Source organism: Physella acuta, unplaced genomic scaffold (genome assembly GCF_028476545.2).
Source record: "Physella acuta isolate Inbredline_101_S28 unplaced genomic scaffold, ASM2847654v3 ptg000473l, whole genome shotgun sequence".
Lineage (NCBI taxonomy): Eukaryota > Metazoa > Mollusca > Gastropoda > Physidae > Physella > Physella acuta.
The window spans coordinates 446,216-466,923 of record NW_026731992.1 but is presented as its reverse complement, the minus strand read 5'-3'; the positions used below and the strand labels follow the sequence as shown (position 1 = coordinate 466,923).

General features: G+C 45.5%; 1 protein-coding gene across 7 annotated transcripts in view; it reads left to right on the top strand.

Annotated features, from left to right (window-relative positions):
- The window catches only part of LOC131943929 (cysteine-rich motor neuron 1 protein), a 30,995-nt gene extending 12,982 nt beyond the window's left edge, over nucleotides 1–18,013 (top strand). For 2 of the 7 annotated variants that reach the window (XM_059304299.1, XM_059304298.1), the window contains exons 4-14: nucleotides 1,219–1,401; nucleotides 4,136–4,303; nucleotides 5,393–5,512; nucleotides 6,820–7,080; nucleotides 8,763–8,966; nucleotides 11,334–11,537; nucleotides 11,659–11,871; nucleotides 13,256–13,447; nucleotides 15,279–15,338; nucleotides 15,442–15,782; nucleotides 15,858–15,913. In XM_059304299.1, the coding sequence (XP_059160282.1) occupies nucleotides 1,219–1,401; nucleotides 4,136–4,303; nucleotides 5,393–5,512; nucleotides 6,820–7,080; nucleotides 8,763–8,966; nucleotides 11,334–11,537; nucleotides 11,659–11,871; nucleotides 13,256–13,447; nucleotides 15,279–15,338; nucleotides 15,442–15,779 (1,943 nt within the window). In that variant the 3' untranslated portion in view covers nucleotides 15,780–15,782; nucleotides 15,858–15,913. Of the gene's footprint in view, nucleotides 1–1,218; nucleotides 1,402–4,135; nucleotides 4,304–5,392; nucleotides 5,513–6,819; nucleotides 7,081–8,762; nucleotides 8,967–11,333; nucleotides 11,538–11,658; nucleotides 11,872–13,255; nucleotides 13,448–15,278; nucleotides 15,339–15,441; nucleotides 15,783–15,857 lie in introns of those variants that run through there. The other 5 variants (XR_009386978.1, XR_009386977.1, XR_009386976.1 and 2 more) reach the window with 5 other exon arrangements.
- Nucleotides 18,014–20,708: the final 2,695 nt, after the last annotated feature.

Here is a 20,708-nt window from a genome sequence, read left to right as displayed (position 1 = left end):
TGGTGTGTGAGAACGGCCCCCTACCCATCCTGTCTGACGTCAGCAGCCTGGAATGTAAGCCCCGCCCTCCCCACAAGCGCGCTCATTCATAAAGCCTTGTTTCCTATTAGTCCAACATGACATTACCTTGCTGTGACCTCACCAAGATAAACTCGTATCCTGACGGATGTGAACAGCCCTTGTTATGTGAACAGCCCTTGTTATGTGAGAGGCCCCTATTATCATGAAAGTTATTTTTAAATTCAAAGCATTTTCCTTGGTATCGCACCCACAGTGTCTCTAGTGTTGAGTGATTAGACCAAGGGAGCTGGGCCATTAGACCAGGGGAGCTGGGCCATTAGACCAGGGGAGCTGGGCCAGTAGTAGACCAGGGGAGCTGGGCCATTAGACCAGGGGAGCTGGGCCATTAGACCAGGGGAGCTGGGCCATTAGACCAGGGGAGCTGGGCCAGTAGTAGACCAGGGGAGCTGGGCCATTAGACCAGGGGAGCTGGGCCATTAGACCAGGGGAGCTGGGCCATTATACCAGGGGAGCTGGGCCATTAGACCAGGGGAGCTGGGCCATTATACCAGGGGAGCTGGGCCATTATACCAGGGGAGCTGGGCCAGTAGTAGACCAGGGGAGATGGGCCATTAGACCAGGGGAGCTGGGCCAGTAGACCAGGGGAGCTGGGCCAGTAGACCAGGGGAGCTGGGCCATTATACCAGGGGAGCTGGGCCATTAGACCAGGGGAGCTGGGCCATTATACCAGGGGAGCTGGGCCAGTAGACCAGGGGAGCTGGGCCATTAGACCAGGGGAGCTGGGCCAGTAGTAGACCAGGGGAGCTGGGCCAGTAGTAGACCAGGGGAGCTGGGCCATTAGACCAGGGGAGCTGGGCCATTATACCAGGGGAGCTGGGCCATTAGACCAGGGGAGCTGGGCCATTATACCAGGGGAGCTGGGCCAGTAGTAGACCAGGGGAGCTGGGCCAGTAGTAGACCAGGGGAGCTGGGCCAGTAGACAACTGGAGCTGGGCCAGTAGTAGACCAGGGGAGCTGGGCCATTAGACCAGGGAAGCTGGGCCATTATACCAGGGGAGCTGGGCCAGTAGACCAGGGGAGCTGGGCCAGTAGTAGACCAGGGGAGCTGGGCCATTATACCAGGGGAGCTGGGCCAGTAGACAACTGGAGCTGGGCCAGAATTAGACCAGAAAAGTGACGGAAGGTTTTGATCCACAGATGACAGTCGGACCTGTGTTTACAAAGGTCAAGAGAAGTCCCATGGCCAGGTGTGGCAGGTGGACAACTGCACCAGCTGCCAGTGTCTAGACGGGGTCAACAGGTGCTGGGAGCAGAGCTGTCCCAAGCTGGCCTGTAGTCTCATGGTCGTCCCAGATGGCCAGTGTTGTCCTGTATGTACAGGTAAGTCCACGCTCAGTGTTTCTTGTGCCAGTCCCAGTCTATGGTCAGTGTTTCTTGTGCCAGTCCCAGTCTACTGGTCATTGTTTCTTGTGCCAGTCCCAGTCCACTGGTCATTGTTTAAGTCCACTGGTCTGTGTTTCTTGTGCCAGTACACTGGTCAGTGTTTCTTGTCCCAGTCCACTGGTCAGTGTTTCTTGTCCCAGTCCACTGGTCAGTGTTTCTTGTCCCAGTCCACTGGTCATTGTTTCTTGTGCCAGTCCCAGTCCACTGGTCATTGTTTAAGTCCACTGGTCTGTGTTTCTTGTGCCAGTACACTGGTCAGTGTTTCTTGTCCCAGTCCACTGGTCAGTGTTTCTTGTCCCAGTCCACTGGTCAGTGTTTCTTGTCCCAGTCCACTGGTCATTGTTTCTTGTGCCAGTCCCAGTCCACTGGTCATTGTTTAAGTCCACTGGTCTGTGTTTCTTGTGCCAGTACACTGGTCAGTGTTTCTTGTCCCAGTCCACTGGTCAGTGTTTCTTGTCCCAGTCCACTGGTCAGTGTTTCTTGTCCCAGTCCACTGGTCAGTGTTTCTTGTCCCAGTCTATTGGTCAGTGTTTAAGTCTACTGGTTAGTGTTTCTTGTGCCAGTCTACTGGTCAGTGTTTCTTGTCCCAGTCCACTGGTCAGTGTTTCTTGTCCCAGTCCATTGGTCAGTGTTAAAGTCTACTGGTCAGTGTTTCTTGTCCCAGTCTACTGGTCAGTGTTTCTTGTGCCAGTCCATTGGTCATTGTTTAAGTCTACTGGTCATTGTTTAAGTCTACTGGTCAGTGTTTCTTGTCCCAGTCCACTGGTCATTGTTTGAGTCTACTGGTCATTGTTTAAGTCTACTGGTCAGTGTTTCTTGTCCCAGTCCACTGGTCAGTGTTTCTTGTGCCAGTCCATTGGTCAGTGTTTCTTGTGCCAGTCCCAGTCTACTGGTCAGTGTTTCTTGTGCCAGTCTACTGGTCATTGTTTAAGTCTACTGGTCAGTGTTTCTTGTCCCAGTCCACTGGTCATTGTTTAAGTCTACTGGTCAGTGTTTCTTGTCCCAGTCCACTGGTCATTGTTTGAGTCTACTGGTCATTGTTTAAGTCTACTGGTCAGTGTTTCTTGTCCCAGTCCACTGGTCAGTGTTTCTTGTGCCAGTCCATTGGTCAGTGTTTCTTGTGCCAGTCCCAGTCTACTGGTCAGTGTTTCTTGTGCCAGTCCCAGTCTACTGGTCAGTGTTTCTTGTGCCAGTCTACTGGTCATTGTTTAAGTCTACTGGTCAGTGTTTCTTGTCCCAGTCCACTGGTCATTGTTTAAGTCTACTGGTCAGTGTTTCTTGTCCCAGTCCACTGGTCAGTGTTTCTTGTGCCAGTCTACTGGTCATTGTTTAAGTCTACTGGTCAGTGTTTCTTGTCCCAGTCCACTGGTCATTGTTTAAGTCTACTGGTCAGTGTTTCTTGTCCTAGTCCACTGGTCATTGTTTAAGTACACTGGTCATTGTTTAAGTCTACTGGTCAGTGTTTCTTGTCCCAGTCCACTGGTCAGTGTTAAAGTCTAATGGTCAGTGTTTCTTGTGCCAGTACACTGGTCATTGTTAAAGTCTACTGGTCAGTGTTTCTTGTCCTAGTCCACTGGTCATTGTTTAAGTCCACTGGTCATTGTTTAAGTCTACTGGTCAGTGTTTCTTGTCCCAGTCCACTGGTCAGTGTTAAAGTCTACTGGTCAGTGTTTCTTGTGCCAGTCTACTGGTCATTGTTTAAGTCCACTGGTCATTGTTTAAGTCTACTGGTCAGTGTTTCTTGTCCTAGTCCACTGGTCATTGTTTAAGTCCACTGGTCAGTGTTTGAGTCTACTGGTCAGTGTTTCTTGTCCTAGTCCACTGGTCATTGTTTAAGTACACTGGTCATTGTTTAAGTCTACTGGTCAGTGTTTCTTGTCCTAGTCCACTGGTCATTGTTTAAGTACACTGGTCATTGTTTAAGTCTACTGGTCAGTGTTTCTTGTCCTAGTCCACTGGTCATTGTTTAAGTACACTGGTCATTGTTTAAGTCTACTGGTCAGTGTTTCTTGTCCTAGTCCACTGGTCATTGTTTAAGTACACTGGTCATTGTTTAAGTCTACTGGTCAGTGTTTCTTGTCCTAGTCCACTGGTTATTGTTTAAGTCCACTGGTCAGTGTTTAAGTCTACTGGTCAGTGTTTCTTGTCCTAGTCCACTGGTCATTGTTTAAGTACACTGGTCATTGTTTAAGTCTACTGGTCAGTGTTTCTTGTCCTAGTCCACTGGTCATTGTTTAAGTACACTGGTCATTGTTTAAGTCTACTGGTCAGTGTTTCTTGTCCCAGTCTATTGGTCATTGTTTAAGTACACTGGTCATTGTTTAAGTCTACTGGTCAGTGTTTCTTGTCCTAGTCCACTGGTCATTGTTTAAGTACACTGGTCATTGTTTAAGTCTACTGGTCAGTGTTTCTTGTCCTAGTCCACTGGTCATTGTTTAAGTACACTGGTCATTGTTTAAGTCTACTGGTCAGTGTTTCTTGTCCTAGTCCACTGGTCATTGTTTAAGTACACTGGTCATTGTTTAAGTCTACTGGTCAGTGTTTCTTGTCCTAGTCCACTGGTCATTGTTTAAGTACACTGGTCATTGTTTAAGTCTACTGGTCAGTGTTGCTTGTCCTAGTCCACTGGTCATTGTTTAAGTCTACTGGTCATTGTTGCTTTTCCAACCAGGCTGTGTCTCTGAGACTGGCCAAGTCCACAACGACACCGAGGTCTGGCATGAGAACCCCTGCACCACGTGTGTCTGCAAGGACGGCTACCCCCAGTGCCAGGCGGAGGTGTGTTCACACTGTCAACATTCCACGTCCCTTCCTGGACTCTGCTGCCCCACATGTCCAGGTAAGCTCCCCTGAACCAGCCCACCTGTAGTATGCCCAGTTTAGCTCCCCTGAACCAGCCCACCTGTACCATGTCCAGTTTAGCTCCCCTGAACCAGCCCACCTGTAGCATGTCCAGTTTAGCTCCCCTGAACCAGCCCACCTGTACCATGCCCAGTTTAGCTCCCCTGAACCAGCCCACCTGTAGCATGTCCAGTTTAGCTCCCCTGAACCAGCCCACCTGTACCATGTCCAGTTTAGCTCCCCTGAACCAGCCCACCTGTAGCATGTCCAGTTTAGCTCCCCTGAACCAGCCCACCTGTACCATGCCCAGTTTAGCTCCCCTGAACCAGCCCACCTGTAGCATGTCCAGTTTAGCTCCCCTGAACCAGCCCACCTGTACCATGTCCAGTTTAGCTCCCCTGAACCAGCCCACCTGTAGTATGTCCAGTTTAGCTCCCCTGAACCAGCCCACCTGTAGCATGTCCAGTTTAGCTCCCCTGAACCAGCCCACCTGTACCATGTCCAGTTTAGCTCCCCTGAACCAGCCCACCTGTAGCATGTCCAGTTTAGCTCCCCTGAACCAGCCCACCTGTACCATGTCCAGTTTAGCTCCCCTGAACCAGCCCACCTGTAGTATGTCCAGTTTAGCTCAATGAACCAGCCCACCTGTAGCATGTCCAGTTTAGCTCCCCTGAACCAGCCCACCTGTAGCATGTCCAGTTTAGCTCCCCTGAACCAGCCCACCTGTACCATGCCCAGTTTAGCTCCCCTGAACCAGCCCACCTGTACCATGTCCAGTTTAGCTCGCCTGAACCAGCCCACCTGTAGTATGTCCAGTTTAGCTCCCCTGAGCCAGCCCACCTGTAGTATGTCCAGTTTAGCTCAATGAACCAGCCCACCTGTAGCATGTCCAGTTTAGCTCCCCTGAACCAGCCCACCTGTAGTATGTCCAGTTTAGCTCCCCTGAACCAGCCCACCTGTAGTATGTCCAGTTTAGCTCCCCTGAACCAGCCCACCTGTACCATGTCCAGATTTGTCCAAGCACATTTGTTGAGCAATTGTTGTCAAATTAATATATTTATTAGTTGATGAAACAATTTCTCATCAGACCATGAGGCTGTCACCTTGACCTTTAAACCTTGTCCAAGCTTGAGGTCATGCACCCTTACGTGTCCTTACGGTCTGGAGCAGACAGATGACGGCTGCTACACTTGCAGGTGCAAACAAGGTATCTACACAGTACACACTTCATTACACACCTGTCAAGGAATATTTGTGTTATGATGTTCTTATGTCCTTGATCTAGATATTGACAGCCATAATGTTTGTACCCAGCTAAATGCCAGCTAGATCTAGATATTGACAGCCATAATGATTGTACCCAGCTAAATGCCAGCTAGATCTAGATATTGAAAGCCATAATGTTTGTACCCAGCTAAATGCCAGCTAGATCTAGATATTGACAGCCATAATGTTTGTACCCAGCTAAATGCCAGCTAGATCTAGATATTAACAGCCATAATGTTTGTACCCAGCTAAATGCCAGCTAGATCTAGATATTGACAGCCATAATGTTTGTACCCGGCCAAATGCCAGCTAGATCTAGATATTGAAAGCCATAATGTTTGTACCCAGCTAAATGCCAGCTAGATCTAGATATTGAAAGCCATAATGTTTGTACCCAGCTAAATGCCAGCTAGATCTAGATATTGAAAGCCATAATGTTTGTACCCAGCTAAAAGCCAGCTAGATCTAGATATTGACAGCCATAATGTTTGTACCCAGCTAAATGCCAGCTAGATCTAGATATTGACAGCCATAATGTTTGTACCCAGCCAAATGCCAGCTAGATCTAGATATTGACAGCCATAATGTTTGTACCCAGCTAAATGCCAGCTAGATCTAGATATTGAAAGCCATAATGTTTGTACCCAGCTAAATGCCAGCTAGATCTAGATATTGACAGCCATAATGTTTGTACCCAGCCAAATGCCAGCTAGATCTAGATATTGACAGCCATAATGTTTGTACCCAGCGAAATGCCAGCTAGATCTAGATATTGAAAGCCATAATGTTTGTACCCAGCTAAATGGCAGATAGATCTAGATATTGAAAGCCATAATGTTTGTACCCAGCCAAATACCAGCTAGATCTAGATATTGACAGCCATAATGTTTGTACCCAGCTAAATGCCAGCTAGATCTAGATATTGAAAGCCATAATGTTTGTATCCAGCTAAATGCCAGCTAGATCTAGATATTGACAGCCATAATGTTTGTACCCAGCGAAATGCCAGCTAGATCTAGATATTGAAAGCCATAATGTTTGTACCCAGCTAAATGCCAGCTAGATCTAGATATTGAAAGCCATAATGTTTGTACCCAGCCAAATGCCAGCTAGATCTAGATATTGAAAGCCATAATGTTTGTACCCAGCCAAATGCCAGCTAGATCTAGATATTGACAGCCATAATGTTTGTACCCAGCTAAATGCCAGCTAGATCTAGATATTGAAAGCCATAATGTTTGTACCCAGCTAAATGCCAGCTAGACTGCCAGTTTGGCCTGAAGCTGGACGCCGCAGGGAACCAGCTGTGTGAATGTGGTGGGGCGCCTGACCGCTGTCCACCGTGGGACGAGAGAAAATGTCCCATCCAGTGTGAGTACGGCTTCAGGAGGTCACGCGAGGGCTGCATTAAGTGCAAGTGCAACAAATGTCCCCAGTTCAACTGCACCAAAAGATGCATGTATGGACACGTGCTCACAGCTGAAGGATGTCCACAATGTCTGTGCAGAGGTTTGTAGTTGACCAATGTCCAACATTTGTCTGTAGTTGACCAATGTCCAACATTTTTCTGTAGTTGACCAATGTCCAACATTTGTCTGTAGTCGACCAATGTCCAACATTTGTCTGTAGTTGACCAATGTCCAACATTTGTCTGTAGTTGACCAATGTCCAACATTTGTCTGTAGATGACTAATGTCCGACATTTGTCTGTAGTTGAACGATGTCCAACATTTGTCTGTAGTTGTACAATGACTAGTCTCCAACAATGTCCACCATTTGTCTGTCGTTGACCACTCCAACAATGTCCACCATTTGTCTGTCGTTGACCACTCCAACAATGTCCACCATTTGTCTGTAGTTGACCACTCCAACAATGTCCACCATTTGTCTGTCGTTGACCACTCCAACAATGTCCACCATTTGTCTGTCGTTGACCACTCCACCAATGTCCACCATTTGTCTGTCGTTGACCACTCCAACAATGTCCACCATTTGTCTGTCGTTGACCACTCCAACAATGTCCACCATTTGTCTGTCGTTGACCACTCCAACAATGTCCACCATTTGTCTGTAGTTGTACAATGACTAGTCTCCAACAATGTCCACCATTTGTCTGTCGTTGACCACTCCAACAATGTCCACCATTTGTCTGTCGTTGACCACTCCAACAATGTCCACCATTTGTTTGTAGTTGACCACTCCAACAATGTCCACCATTTGTCTGTCGTTGACCACTCCAACCATGTCCACCATTTGTCTGTCGTTGACCACTCCAACAATGTCCACCATTTGTCTGTAGTTGACCAATGTCCACCATTTGTCTGTCGTTGACCACTCCAACAATGTCCACCATTTGTCTGTCGTTGACCACTCCAACAATGTCCACCATTTGTCTGTCGTTGACCACTCCAACAATGTCCACCATTTGTCTGTCGTTGACCACTCCAACAATGTCCACCATTTGTCTGTCGTTGACCACTCCAACAATGTCCACCATTTGTCTGTCGTTGACCACTCCAACAATGTCCACCATTTGTCTGTAGTTGACCACTCCAACAATGTCCACCATTTGTCTGTCGTTGACCACTCCAACAATGTCCACCATTTGTCTGTAGTTGACCACTCCAACAATGTCCACCATTTGTCTGTAGTTGACCACTCCAACAATGTCCACCATTTGTCTGTAGTTGACCACTCCAACAATGTCCACCATTTGTCTGTCGTTGACCACTCCAACAATGTCCACCATTTGTCTGTAGTTGACCACTCCAACAATGTCCACCATTTGTCTGTAGTTGACCACTCCAACAATGTCCACCATTTGTCTGTAGTTGACCACTCCAACAATGTCCACCATTTGTCTGTAGTTGACCACTCCAACAATGTCCACCATTTGTCTGTAGTTGACCACTCCAACAATGTCCAACATTTGTCTGTAGTTGACCACTCCACCAATGTCCACCATTTGTCTGTAGTTGACCACTCCACCAATGTCCACCATTTGTCTGTCGTTGACCACTCCAACAATGTCCAACATTTGTCTGTTGTTGACCACTCCAACAATGTCCACCATTTGTTTGTCGTTGACCACTCCACCAATGTCCACCATTTGTCTGTCGTTGACCACTCCAACAATGTCCACCATTTGTCTGTCGTTGACCACTCCAACAATGTCCACCATTTGTCCACAGAGCCACCCATCGATGTGTCTGGGGTGGCCAGGGGATGCCTGTCCCCAGAGGGGTCCCACCACAGGTCGGGTGAGGTGTGGAGCGACGGATGCCGCAGATGTTACTGCCACTCAGGTGTGGAGATGTGTTCCCTGATTGCCTGCCCAGCCCCACACTGCCACACGCCAGTCTTTAGGGTCGGGGATTGTTGCCCAACATGTCCAGGTATATTGACTCGTTCCTCCCTGCCAACATTGACAGGTCTAACAGTTCCCTGCCAACATTGACAGGTCTAACAGTTACAACATTGACAGGTCTAACAGTTCCAACATTGACAGGTCTGACAGTTCCCTCCCAACATTGACAGGTCTAACAGTTACAACATTGACAGGTCTAACAGTTCCCTCCCAACATTGACAGGTCTTACAGTTCCCTCCCAACATTGACAGGTCTTACAGTTCCCTCCCAACATTGACAGGTCTAACAGTTACAACATTGACAGGTCTAACAGTTCCCTGCCAACATTGACAGGTCTTACAGTTCCCTCCCAACATTGACAGGTCTAACAGTTACAACATTGACAGGTCTAACAGTTACAACATTGACAGGTCTTACAGTTCCCTCCCAACATTGACAGGTCTAACAGTTCCCTCCCAACATTGACAGGTCTAACAGTTCCCTCCCAACATTGACAGGTCTAACAGTTCCCTCCCAACATTGACAGGTCTTACAGTTCCCTCCCAACATTGACAGGTCTTACAGTTCCCTCCCAATATTGACAGGTCTAACAGTTCCCTGCCAACATTGACAGGTCTTACAGTTCCCTCCCAACATTGACAGGTCTAACAGTTACAACATTGACAGGTCTAACAGTTACAACATTGACAGGTCTTACAGTTCCCTCCCAACATTGACAGGTCTAACAGTTCCCTCCCAACATTGACAGGTCTAACAGTTCCCTCCCAACATTGACAGGTCTAACAGTTCCCTCCCAACATTGACAGGTCTTACAGTTCCCTCCCAACATTGACAGGTCTTACAGTTCCCTCCCAATATTGACAGGTCTAACAGTTCCCTCCCAATATTGACAGGTCTAACAGTTCCCTCCCAATATTGACAGGTCTAACAGTTCCAACATTGACAGGTCTAACAGTTCCCTCCCAACATTGACAGCTCTTACAGTTCCCTCCCAACATTGACAGGTCTTACAGTTCCCTCCCAACATTGACAGGTCTTACAGTTCCCTCCCAACATTGACAGCTCTTACAGTTCCCTCCCAACATTGACAGGTCTAACAGTTCCAACATTGACAGGTCTAACAGTTCCAACATTGACAGGTCTAACAGTTCCCTCCCAACATTGACAGCTCTTACAGTTCCCTCCCAACATTGACAGCTCTTACAGTTCCCTCCCAACATTGACAGGTCTTACAGTTCCCTCCCAACATTGACAGGTCTAACAGTTCCAACATTGACAGGTCTTACAGTTCCCTCCCAACATTGACAGGTCTAACAGTTCCCTCCCAACATTGACAGGTCTTACAGTTCCCTCCCAACATTGACAGGTCTAACAGTTCCCTCCCAACATTGACAGCTCTTACAGTTCCCTCCCAACATTGACAGGTCTTACAGTTCCCTCCCAACATTGACAGGTCTAACAGTTCCCTCCCAACATTGACAGGTCTTACAGTTCCCTCCCAATATTGACAGGTCTAACAGTTCCCTCCCAATATTGACAGGTCTAACAGTTCCAACATTGACAGGTCTAACAGTTCCCTCCCAACATTGACAGGTCTTACAGTTCCCTCCCAATATTGACAGGTCTAACAGTTCCCTCCCAATATTGACAGGTCTAACAGTTCCAACATTGACAGGTCTTACAGTTCCCTCCCAACATTGAAAGGTCTAACAGTTCCCTCCCAACATTGACAGGTCTAACAGTTTCCTCCCAACATTGACAGGTCTAACAGTTCCAACATTGACAGGTCTTACAGTTCCCTCCCAACATTGACAGGTCTAACAGTTCCCTCCCAACATTGACAGGTCTAACAGTTCCAACATTGACAGGTCTAACAGTTCCCTCCCAACATTGACAGGTCTAACAGTTCCCTCCCAACATTGACAGCTCTTACAGTTCCCTCCCAACATTGACAGGTCTAACAGTTCCCTCCCAACATTGACAGGTCTAACAGTTCCCTCCCAACATTGACAGGTCTAACAGTTCCAACATTGACAGGTCTTACAGTTCCCTCCCAACATTGACAGGTCTAACAGTTCCCTCCCAACATTGACAGGTCTTACAGTTCCCTCCCAACATTGACAGGTCTAACAGTTCCCTCCCAACATTGACAGGACTAACAGTTCCAACATTGACAGGTCTTACAGTTCCCTCCCAACATTGACAGGTCTTACAGTTCCCTCCCAACATTGACAGGTCTAACAGTTCCCTCCCAACATTGACAGGTCTAACAGTTCCAACATTGACAGGTCTAACAGTTCCCTCCCAACATTGACAGGTCTAACAGTTCCAACATTGACAGGTCTAACAGTTACAACATTGACAGGTCTAACAGTTCCCTCCCAACATTGACAGGTCTAACAGTTCCCAACCCATCTGGAGAGATTTGCGAGTCTGCCATTGGGAAAGTACACGGGGAGGGGGAGATGTGGATGATGGATGAGTGCACACACTGCATGTGTCAGGCAGGTGACATCTTATGTCAGACTCCCACCTGCCCACCTGTCATCTGCACGCACCCTGTCAGGGCCAGTGGTGAATGCTGCGCTACCTGTCCAGGTAAGATGTGTTGAACCATTGGTACATTCATACAGGTCATAGTTCATAGGTCAAGCTCAGAATCGTGTAGGTCATAGGTCAAACCCAACACTTGTTTTAATCCAATCAAACTTGTCTGCAGAACTGAATTTGACCTTGTCAGGCATGAAAGGTCAAGGCAGCTGTCACTCCAGCACCTCTGTGACATACCAGCATGGTGACGTCTGGCAGTCGGACCCGTGTCAGAGCTGCGTGTGTCGCCAGGGTCAGATCCACTGCTACAGCCAGGTGTGTCCGCCCCTCACCTGCACCAGGACTGTCCTCGTCAAGAGCCAGTGCTGTCCTGTGTGTCTCGGTGAGTACAGCCAGACATCCCACCTGTAATTTATTATCTGTGTACACATTGTACAGCCAGACATCCCACCTGTAATTTATTATCTGTGTACACATTGTACAGCCAGACATCCCACCTGTAATTTATTATCTGTGTACACATTGTACAGCCAGACATCCCACCTGTAATTTATTATCTGTGTACACATTGTACAGCCAGACATCCCACCTGTAATTTATTATCTGTGTACACATTGTACAGCCAGACATCCCACCTGTAATTTATTATCTGTGTACACATTGTACAGCCAGACATCCCACCTGTAATTTATTATCTGTGTACACATTGTACAGCCAGACATCCCACCTGTAATTTATTATCTGTGTACACATTGTACAGCCAGACATCCCACCTGTAATTTATTATCTGTGTACACATTGTACAGCCAGACATCCCACCTGTAATTTATTATCTGTGTACACATTGTACAGCCAGACATCCCACCTGTAATTTATTATCTGTGTACACATTGTACAGCCAGACATCCCACCTGTAATTTATTATCTGTGTACACATTGTACAGCCAGACATCCCACCTGTAATTTATTATCTGTGTACACATTGTACAGCCAGACATCCCACCTGTAATTTATTATCTGTGTACACATTGTACAGCCAGACATCCCACCTGTAATTTACTATCTGTGTACACATTGTACAGCCAGACATCCCACCTGTAATTTACTATCTGTGTACACATTGTACAGCCAGACATCCCACCTGTAATTTATTATCTGTGTACACATTGTACAGCCAGACATCCCACCTGTAATTTATTATCTGTGTACACATTGTACAGCCAGACATCCCACCTGTAATTTATTATCTGTGTACACATTGTACAGCCAGACATCCCACCTGTAATTTATTATCTGTGTACACATTGTACAGCCAGACATCCCACCTGTAATTTATTATCTGTGTACACATTGTACAGCCAGACATCCCACCTGTAATTTATTATCTGTGTACACATTGTACAGCCACTTACTGACAACAATTTAAAGCTTGCTACCAGCTTTCTCACTTACCCAGTAGAACATTGTATACTACCGCACTCACCTATCCCACCCCACCCACCTTATACACCTATCTCAAACTCACCTATCCCACCCCAACAACCTATCCTACCCCACCCCCCCCCCCCCCACACCACCCTCCTATCCCACCATCCTATCCCTACCCCACCCCACTCACCTATCCCACCCCACCCCTTCACACCACCCACCACCCCACTTACCCCACCCACCTATCCCACCCCCACCCCACCCACCCCACTCACCCCACCCCACCTATACCCCCTTACTCACCCCACCTACCTAACTCCGCTTTTATTTGAACACAGAACCTGCCTCACCCCGTACAGGGTGTGTCCACAACGGAGTCGAGTACGAGGCTGGTGAACGGTGGAGGGGAGAGAACTGCTCCCAATGTTTGTGTTCCGCTGGTCAGGTTGAGTGCTTCCCCTTGTCATGTCCCACTCTCATCTGTTCAATATTCATTCAGAGAAGAGGAGACTGTTGTCCAGAGTGTTATGGTAGGTTGGTATGGTAGGTTTAAGTTGGCATGGTAGGTTTAGGTTGGCATGGTAGGTTTAGGATGGTATGGTAGGTTTAGGTTGGTATGGTAGGTTTAGGTTGGTATGGTAGGTTTAGGTTGGTATGGTAGGTTTAGGTTGGTATGGTAGGTTTAAGTTGGTATGGTAGGTTTAAGTTGGTATGGTAGGTTTAAGTTGGTATGGTAGGTTTAGGTTGATATGGTAGGTTTAGGTTGGTATGGTAGGTTTAAGTTGGTATGGTAGGTTTAAGTTGGTATGGTAGGTTTAAGTTGGTATAGTAGGTTTAGGTTGGTATGGTAGGTTTAAGTTAGTAGCTGTAGGTTGGTATGGTAGGTTTAAGTTGGTATGGTAGGTTTAGGTAGGTATGGTAGGTTTAAGTTGGCATGATAGTTTAGGTTGGCATGGTAGGTTTAGGTTGGTATGGTAGGTTTATGTTGGTATGGTAGGTTTAAGTTGGTATGGTAGGTTTAGGTTGGTATGGTAGGTTTAAGTTGGTATGGTAGGTTTAAGTTGGTATGGTAGGTTTAAGTTGGTATGGTAGGTTTAGGTTGGTATGGTAGGTTTAAGTTAGTAGCTGTAGGTTGGTATGGTAGGTTTAAGTTGGTATGGTAGGTTTAGGTTGGTATGGTAGGTTTAGGTTGGTATGGTAGGTTTAAGTTGGTATGGTAGGTTTAAGTTGGTATGGTAGGTTTAGGTTGGTATGGTAGGTTTTAGTTGGTAGCTGTAGGTTGGTATGGTAGGTTTAAGTTGGTAAATGTAGGTTGGTGTGGTAGGTTTAAGTTAGTAGCTGTAGGTTGGTATGGTAGATTTAAGTTGGTAAATGTAGGTTGGTATGGTAGGTTTAAGTTAGTAGCTGTAGGTTGGTATGGTAGGTTTAAGTTGGTATGGTAGGTTTAAGTTTTTATGGTAGGTTTAAGTTAGTAGCTGTAGGTTGATATGGTAGGTTTAAGGTTAGTAGCTGTAGGTTGGTATGGTAGGTTTAAGTTGGTAAATGTAGGTTGGTGTGGTAGGTTTAAGTTAGTAGCTGTAGGTTGGTATGGTAGATTTAAGTTGGTAAATGTAGGTTGGTATGGTAGGTTTAAGTTAGTAGCTGTAGGTTGGTATGGTAGGTTTAAGTTGGTATGGTAGGTTTAAGTTTTTATGGTAGGTTTAAGTTAGTAGCTGTAGGTTGATATGGTAGGTTTAAGGTTAGTAGCTGTAGGTTGGTATGGTAGGTTTAAGTTAGTAAATGTAGGTTGGTATGGTAGGTTTAAGTTAGTAGCTGTAGGTTGGTATGGTAGGTTTAAGTTAGTAAATGTAGGTTGGTATGGTAGGTTTAAGTTAGTAGCTGTAGGTTGGTATGATAGGTTTAAGTTGGTATGGTAGGTTTAAGTTAGTAGCTGTAGGTTGGTATGGTAGGTTTAAGTTTTTATGGTAGGTTTAAGTTAGTAGCTGTAGGTTGGTATGGTAGGTTTAAGTTAGTAGCTGTAGGTTGGTATGGTAGGTTTAAGTTAGTAAATGTAGGTTGGTATGGTAGGTTTAAGTTAGTAGCTGTAGGTTGGTATGATAGGTTTAAGTTGGTAAATGTAGGTTGGTATGGCTTTAATGCAGAGGGCTCTGTTGTTTTTTGATCTAAATAAATTTGATGTAACTGTTTGGTTCTATTTAGAGAATTGGTGCAGGTTCACTAATTAACAAGAACCAAATTGTTGATTAATATGATCACTAATTAACACGAATCAAACCGTAAATTAAAATTAATATGATCACTAATTAACAAGAACCCAACTATTGATTAAAAAAATAAAGATTTCTCTCCCCTGTATTTCAGCTCTGCCCACCATAGACAACATGAACTTTCCTGCAGAAAATGGAAATAAAAGTGCAACTGGTAAATAAATTGGTTTTATCTATTGAAGCTCACACCACTGGGCCCCCTCCCCAAATGTATCACCTGTATCCTGAGTTAACCTAGCAGCCTGTATTGTCCTCAGGTGCAGCCCACATGGACCGGCCCACCATCATCATCTCCGTCCTGGCCGTCATGGTACTCATCCTGGCCACCATCCTCGTTATTTTCCTCGTCCAGCTCATTCTGCGGCGCAAACGTAGCAGATTGAGACCACGACCTAAGTCAACCAATGTTGAACTTCAGGGTCAAATGCCATTCATCCGTGAGTCTGAGGTCAACCTGGAGAAGAAATACCTGGACAAGCTCTGCCCAGTCCTGACCCCAGGTGACAGGTGTAGCAACGACTACACACACATGACCCCAGGTGACAGGTGTAGCAACGACTACACACACATCGTCTACAGCACTGACCCCAGGTGACAGGTGGGGCACTGACCCCAGGTGACAGGTGTAGCACTGACCCCAGGTGACAGGTGTAGCACTGACCCCAGGTGACAGGTGTAGCAACGACTACACACACATTGTCTACATCACTGACCCCAGGTGACAGGTGGGGCTAAGACTTCCTACAGGTTAGGTCAGTGGACAGAGGTTAGGTCAGTGGACACAGTGGTCACAGGTTAGGTCAATGGACACAGTGGACAGAGGTTAGGTCAGTGGACACAGTGGACAGAGGTTAAGTCAGCGGACACAGTGGTCAGAAGTTAGGTCAGTGGACACAGTGGTCAGAGGTTAGGTCAGTGGACACAGTGGTCAGAGGTTAGGTCAGTGGACACAGTGGTCAGAAGTTAGGTCAGTGGACACAGTGGACAGAGGTTAGGTCAGTGGACACAGTGGTCAGAGGTTAGGTCAATTGACACAGTGGTCAGGGGTTAGGTCAATGGACAGTGGTCACAGGTTAGGTCAGTGGACACAGTGGTCAGAGGTTAGGTCAATGAACTTTTTAAATGCAGGATATTAACTTAAGCTACTGTGGGTGTGGAAAGAAATTATGTAAAATTTCAAAAAAATGTGATTTCCTAACTTCACACATGGTCATGTGATTCCCTAACTTCACACATGGTCATGTGATTCCCTAACTTCACACATGGTCATGTGATTCCCTAACTTCACACATGGTCATGTGATTCCCTAACTTCACACATGGTCATGTGATTCCCTAACTTCACACATGGTCATGTGATTCCCAAACTTCACACATGGTCATGTGATTCCCTAACTTCACACATGGTCATGTGATTCCCTAACTTCACACATGGTCATGTGATTCCCTAACTTCACACATGGTCATGTGATTCCCTAACTTCACACATGGTCATGTGATTCCCTAACTTCACACATGGTCATGTGATTCCCTAACTTCACACATGGTCATGTGATTCCCTAACTTCACACATGGTCATGTGATTCCCTAACTTCACACATGGTCATGTGATTCCCTAACTTCACACATGGTCATGTGATTCCCTAACTTCACACATGGTCATGTGATTCCCTAACTTCACACATGGTCATGTGATTCCCTAACTTCACACATGGTCATGTGATTCCCTAACTTCACACATGGTCATGTGATTCCCTAACTTCACACATGGTCATGTGATTCCCTAACTTCACACATGGTCATGTGATTCCCTAACTTCACACATGGTCATGTGATTCCCTAACTTCACACATGGTCATGTGATTCCCTAAGATCATGTCTGAGGCTTTACATTCCTATGTCAAAACAGTCATGAAACTATATACACTGGGTATGATGTCATAGTTTTAATGTCCATCACTCATGTATCTGATGTATCATCAACTCATGTTTCAGATGTCATCCACTCATCTTTCAGATGTCATCCACTCTTGTTTCAGATGTCATCCAATCATGTTTCAGATGTCATCAACTCATGTTTCTAACCAGTCTGGCAGGATTTAACTGAGCCAATGTTGTCAACATTCATAAAGCTCATGAATCTTATAACATTCATTAAGCTCATGAATCTTATAACATTCATTAAGCTCATGAATCTTATAACATTCATTAAGCTCCTGAATCTTATAACATTCATTAAGCTCATGAATCTTATTCATTAAACTCATGAATCTTATAACATTCATTAAGCTCATGAATCTTATAACATTCATTAAGCTCATGAATCTTATAACATTCATTAAGCTCATGAATCTTATAACATTCATTAAGCTCACGAATCTTATAACATTCATTAAGCTCACGAATCTTATAACATTCATTAAGCTCATGAATCTTATAACATTCATTAAGCCGATGAATCTTTGTTTTAAAATGAGCCCAATGCCTGACACTAGAGTGGCTTATGTTTGCTATCCTGTGTATCTAGTCAAGTATGCCATGATCTGACATTCCGGTGAATTTTTTTTTTTATCTTTGATGTCTGTTGGCGTCATCTTTTGAATCGACACGAGAAAGTGGGTGGGGGTTTGCAAAGAAAATGTGATGTTACACTTTAATGTTATCAAACGTTGTTCGTTAAAATGAATTTTTACGTTTATTTTGCATTTTTAAAAAGACGTGATTAATCCATGTAACCTTATTTATTAAAAGTTGCAGTATTGAATACGATTTCCACAGTCAGCACGCCTGCTTTAGTGGAAAACATTAAAATGTTTTGTTTTTAAAAAAACCATTTTAATGAAAAGAACGGCTTTAAAAAAATCAGTTCAACATCTTATGAGCTATGAGTCAAATTTAAATCTGTTTGGTAGAAGTGGGTTAAGTTAGATTAGCAAATGATGATTGGGATGGGGAGATGTCAAGTGATGATTGGGGTGGGGAGATGTCAAATGATGATTGGGATGGGGAGATGTCAAGTGATGATTGGGGTGGGGAGATGTCAAGTGATGATTGGGGTGGGGAGATGTCAAGTGATGATTGGGGTGGGGAGATGTCAAGTGATGATTGGGGTGGGGAGATGTCAAGTGATGATTGGGATGGGGAGATGTCAAATGATGATTGGGGTGGGGAGATGTCAAGTGATGATTGGGATGGGGAGATGTCAAGTGATGATTGGGGTGGGGAGATGTCAAATGATGATTGGGGTGGGGAGATGTCAAGTGATGATTGGGGTGGGGAGATGTCAAGTGATGATTGGGGTGGGGAGATGTCAAGTGATGATTGGGATGGGGAGAAGTCAAGTGATTGGGGTGGGGAGATGTCAAGTGATGATTGGGATGGGGAGATGTCAAGTGATGATTGGGGTGGGGAGATGTCAAGTGATGATTGGGATGGGGAGATGTCAAGTGATGATTGGGGTGGGGAGATGTCAAATGATGATTGGGGTGGGGAGATGTCAAGTGATGATTGGGGTGGGGAGATGTCAAGTGATGATTGGGGTGGGGAGATGTCAAGTGATGATTGGGTGGGGAGATGTCAAGTGATGATTGGGGTGGGGAGATGTCAAGTGATGATTGGGATGGGGAGATGTCAAATGATGATTGGGGTGGGGAGATGTCAAGTGATGATTGGGATGGGGAGATGTCAAGTGATGATTGGGGTGGGGAGATGTCAAGTGATGATTGGGGTGGGGAGATGTCAAGTGATGATTGGGGTGGGGAGATGTCAAGTGATGATTGGGGTGGGGAGATGTCAAGTGATGATTGGGGTGGGGAGAAGTCAAGTGATTGGGGTGGGGAGATGTCAAGTGATGATTGGGATGGGGAGATGTCAAGTGATGATTGGGGTGGGGAGATGTCAAGTGATGATTGGGATGGGGAGATGTCAAGTGATGATTGGGGTGGGGAGATGTCAAATGATGATTGGGGTGGGGAGATGTCAAGTGATGATTGGGGTGGGGAGAAGTCAAGTGATGATTGGGGTGGGGAGATGTCAAGTGATGATTGGGATGGGGAGATGTCAAATGATGATTGGAATGGGGAGATGTCAAGTGATGATTGGGGTGGGGAGATGTCAAGTGATGATTGGGGTGGGGAGATGTCAAGTGATGATTGGGGTGGGGAGAAGTCAAGTGATGATTGGGGTGGGGAGATGTCAAGTGATGATTGGGGTGGGGAGAAGTCAAGTGATGATTGGGGTGGGGAGATGTCAAGTGATGATTGGGGTGGGGAGATGTCAAGTGATGATTGGGATGGGGAGATGTCAAGTGATGATTGGGGTGGGGAGATGTCAAGTGATGATTGGGGTGGGGAGATGTCAAGTGATGATTGGGGTGGGGAGATGTCAAGTGATGATTGGGGTGGGGAGATGTCAAATGATGATTGGGGTGGGGAGATGTCAAATGATGATTGGGGTGGGGAGATGTCAAATGATGATTGGGATGGGGAGATGTCAAGTGATGATTGGGGTGGGGAGATGTCAAGTGATGATTGGGATGGGGAGATGTCAAGTGATGATTGGGGTGGGGAGATGTCAAGTGATGATTGGGGTGGGGAGATGTCAAATGATGATTGGGGTGGGGAGATGTCAAGTGATGATTGGGATGGGGAGATGTCAAGTGATGATTGGGATGGGGAGATGTCAAGTGATGATGGGGAGAAGTCAAGTGATGATTGGGGTGGGGAGATGTCAAGTGATGATTGGGGTGGGGAGATGTCAAGTGATGATTGGGGTGGGGAGATGTCAAGTGATGATTGGGGTGGGGAGAAGGGTGATGTGATCAAACATTTATGTAGGAGTTGATAGAAACTATGACAATTGACATTAGTTCTCATTCTAAACATAAATTGTTGTCATTTGACTGTCATATATTTTTGAAAGTTGCTGCTTCATATTTAACTTTTAAGCCATGAACATATTTTTAACTTTTTCTATTATGTACTGTATAAAAAATGTGTCATAAATGTGAAATAAAAACTGTCATTTGTGTCTGCTAAAATGCGATACTTAAATTTTACATAACATGTATAAAATTACGTAGTACTTTTTGACTATTTATTTTACAAGTAAAGGGAATATAGCTCCAAAAAAAAAATCGATGTTTGTTCTTTTTAAAAATTAACTAGGCTATTTGCCATATGGCCTATGAAATATATATATATATATATATATATATATATACATATATATATATATATATTTATATAATTATATATATATATATAGGGCATATATATAAGTGTATATATATATATATCAGTAGCGGGGGGGGGGGGGACATATGTCCCCGGGCGCCGACCTTAGGGGGCGCTAAAATGGGTTGGAAAAATAAATTGAAAGGTTGAGGGGGGTGCAAATCGAAAGTTTGAGGGGGGGGGGGTGCAAATCGAAAAGTTTGTCCCCGGGCGCCGGGAAGGGTCGCTACGCCTCTGATATATATATATATATATATATATATATATATATATATATATATATATATATAT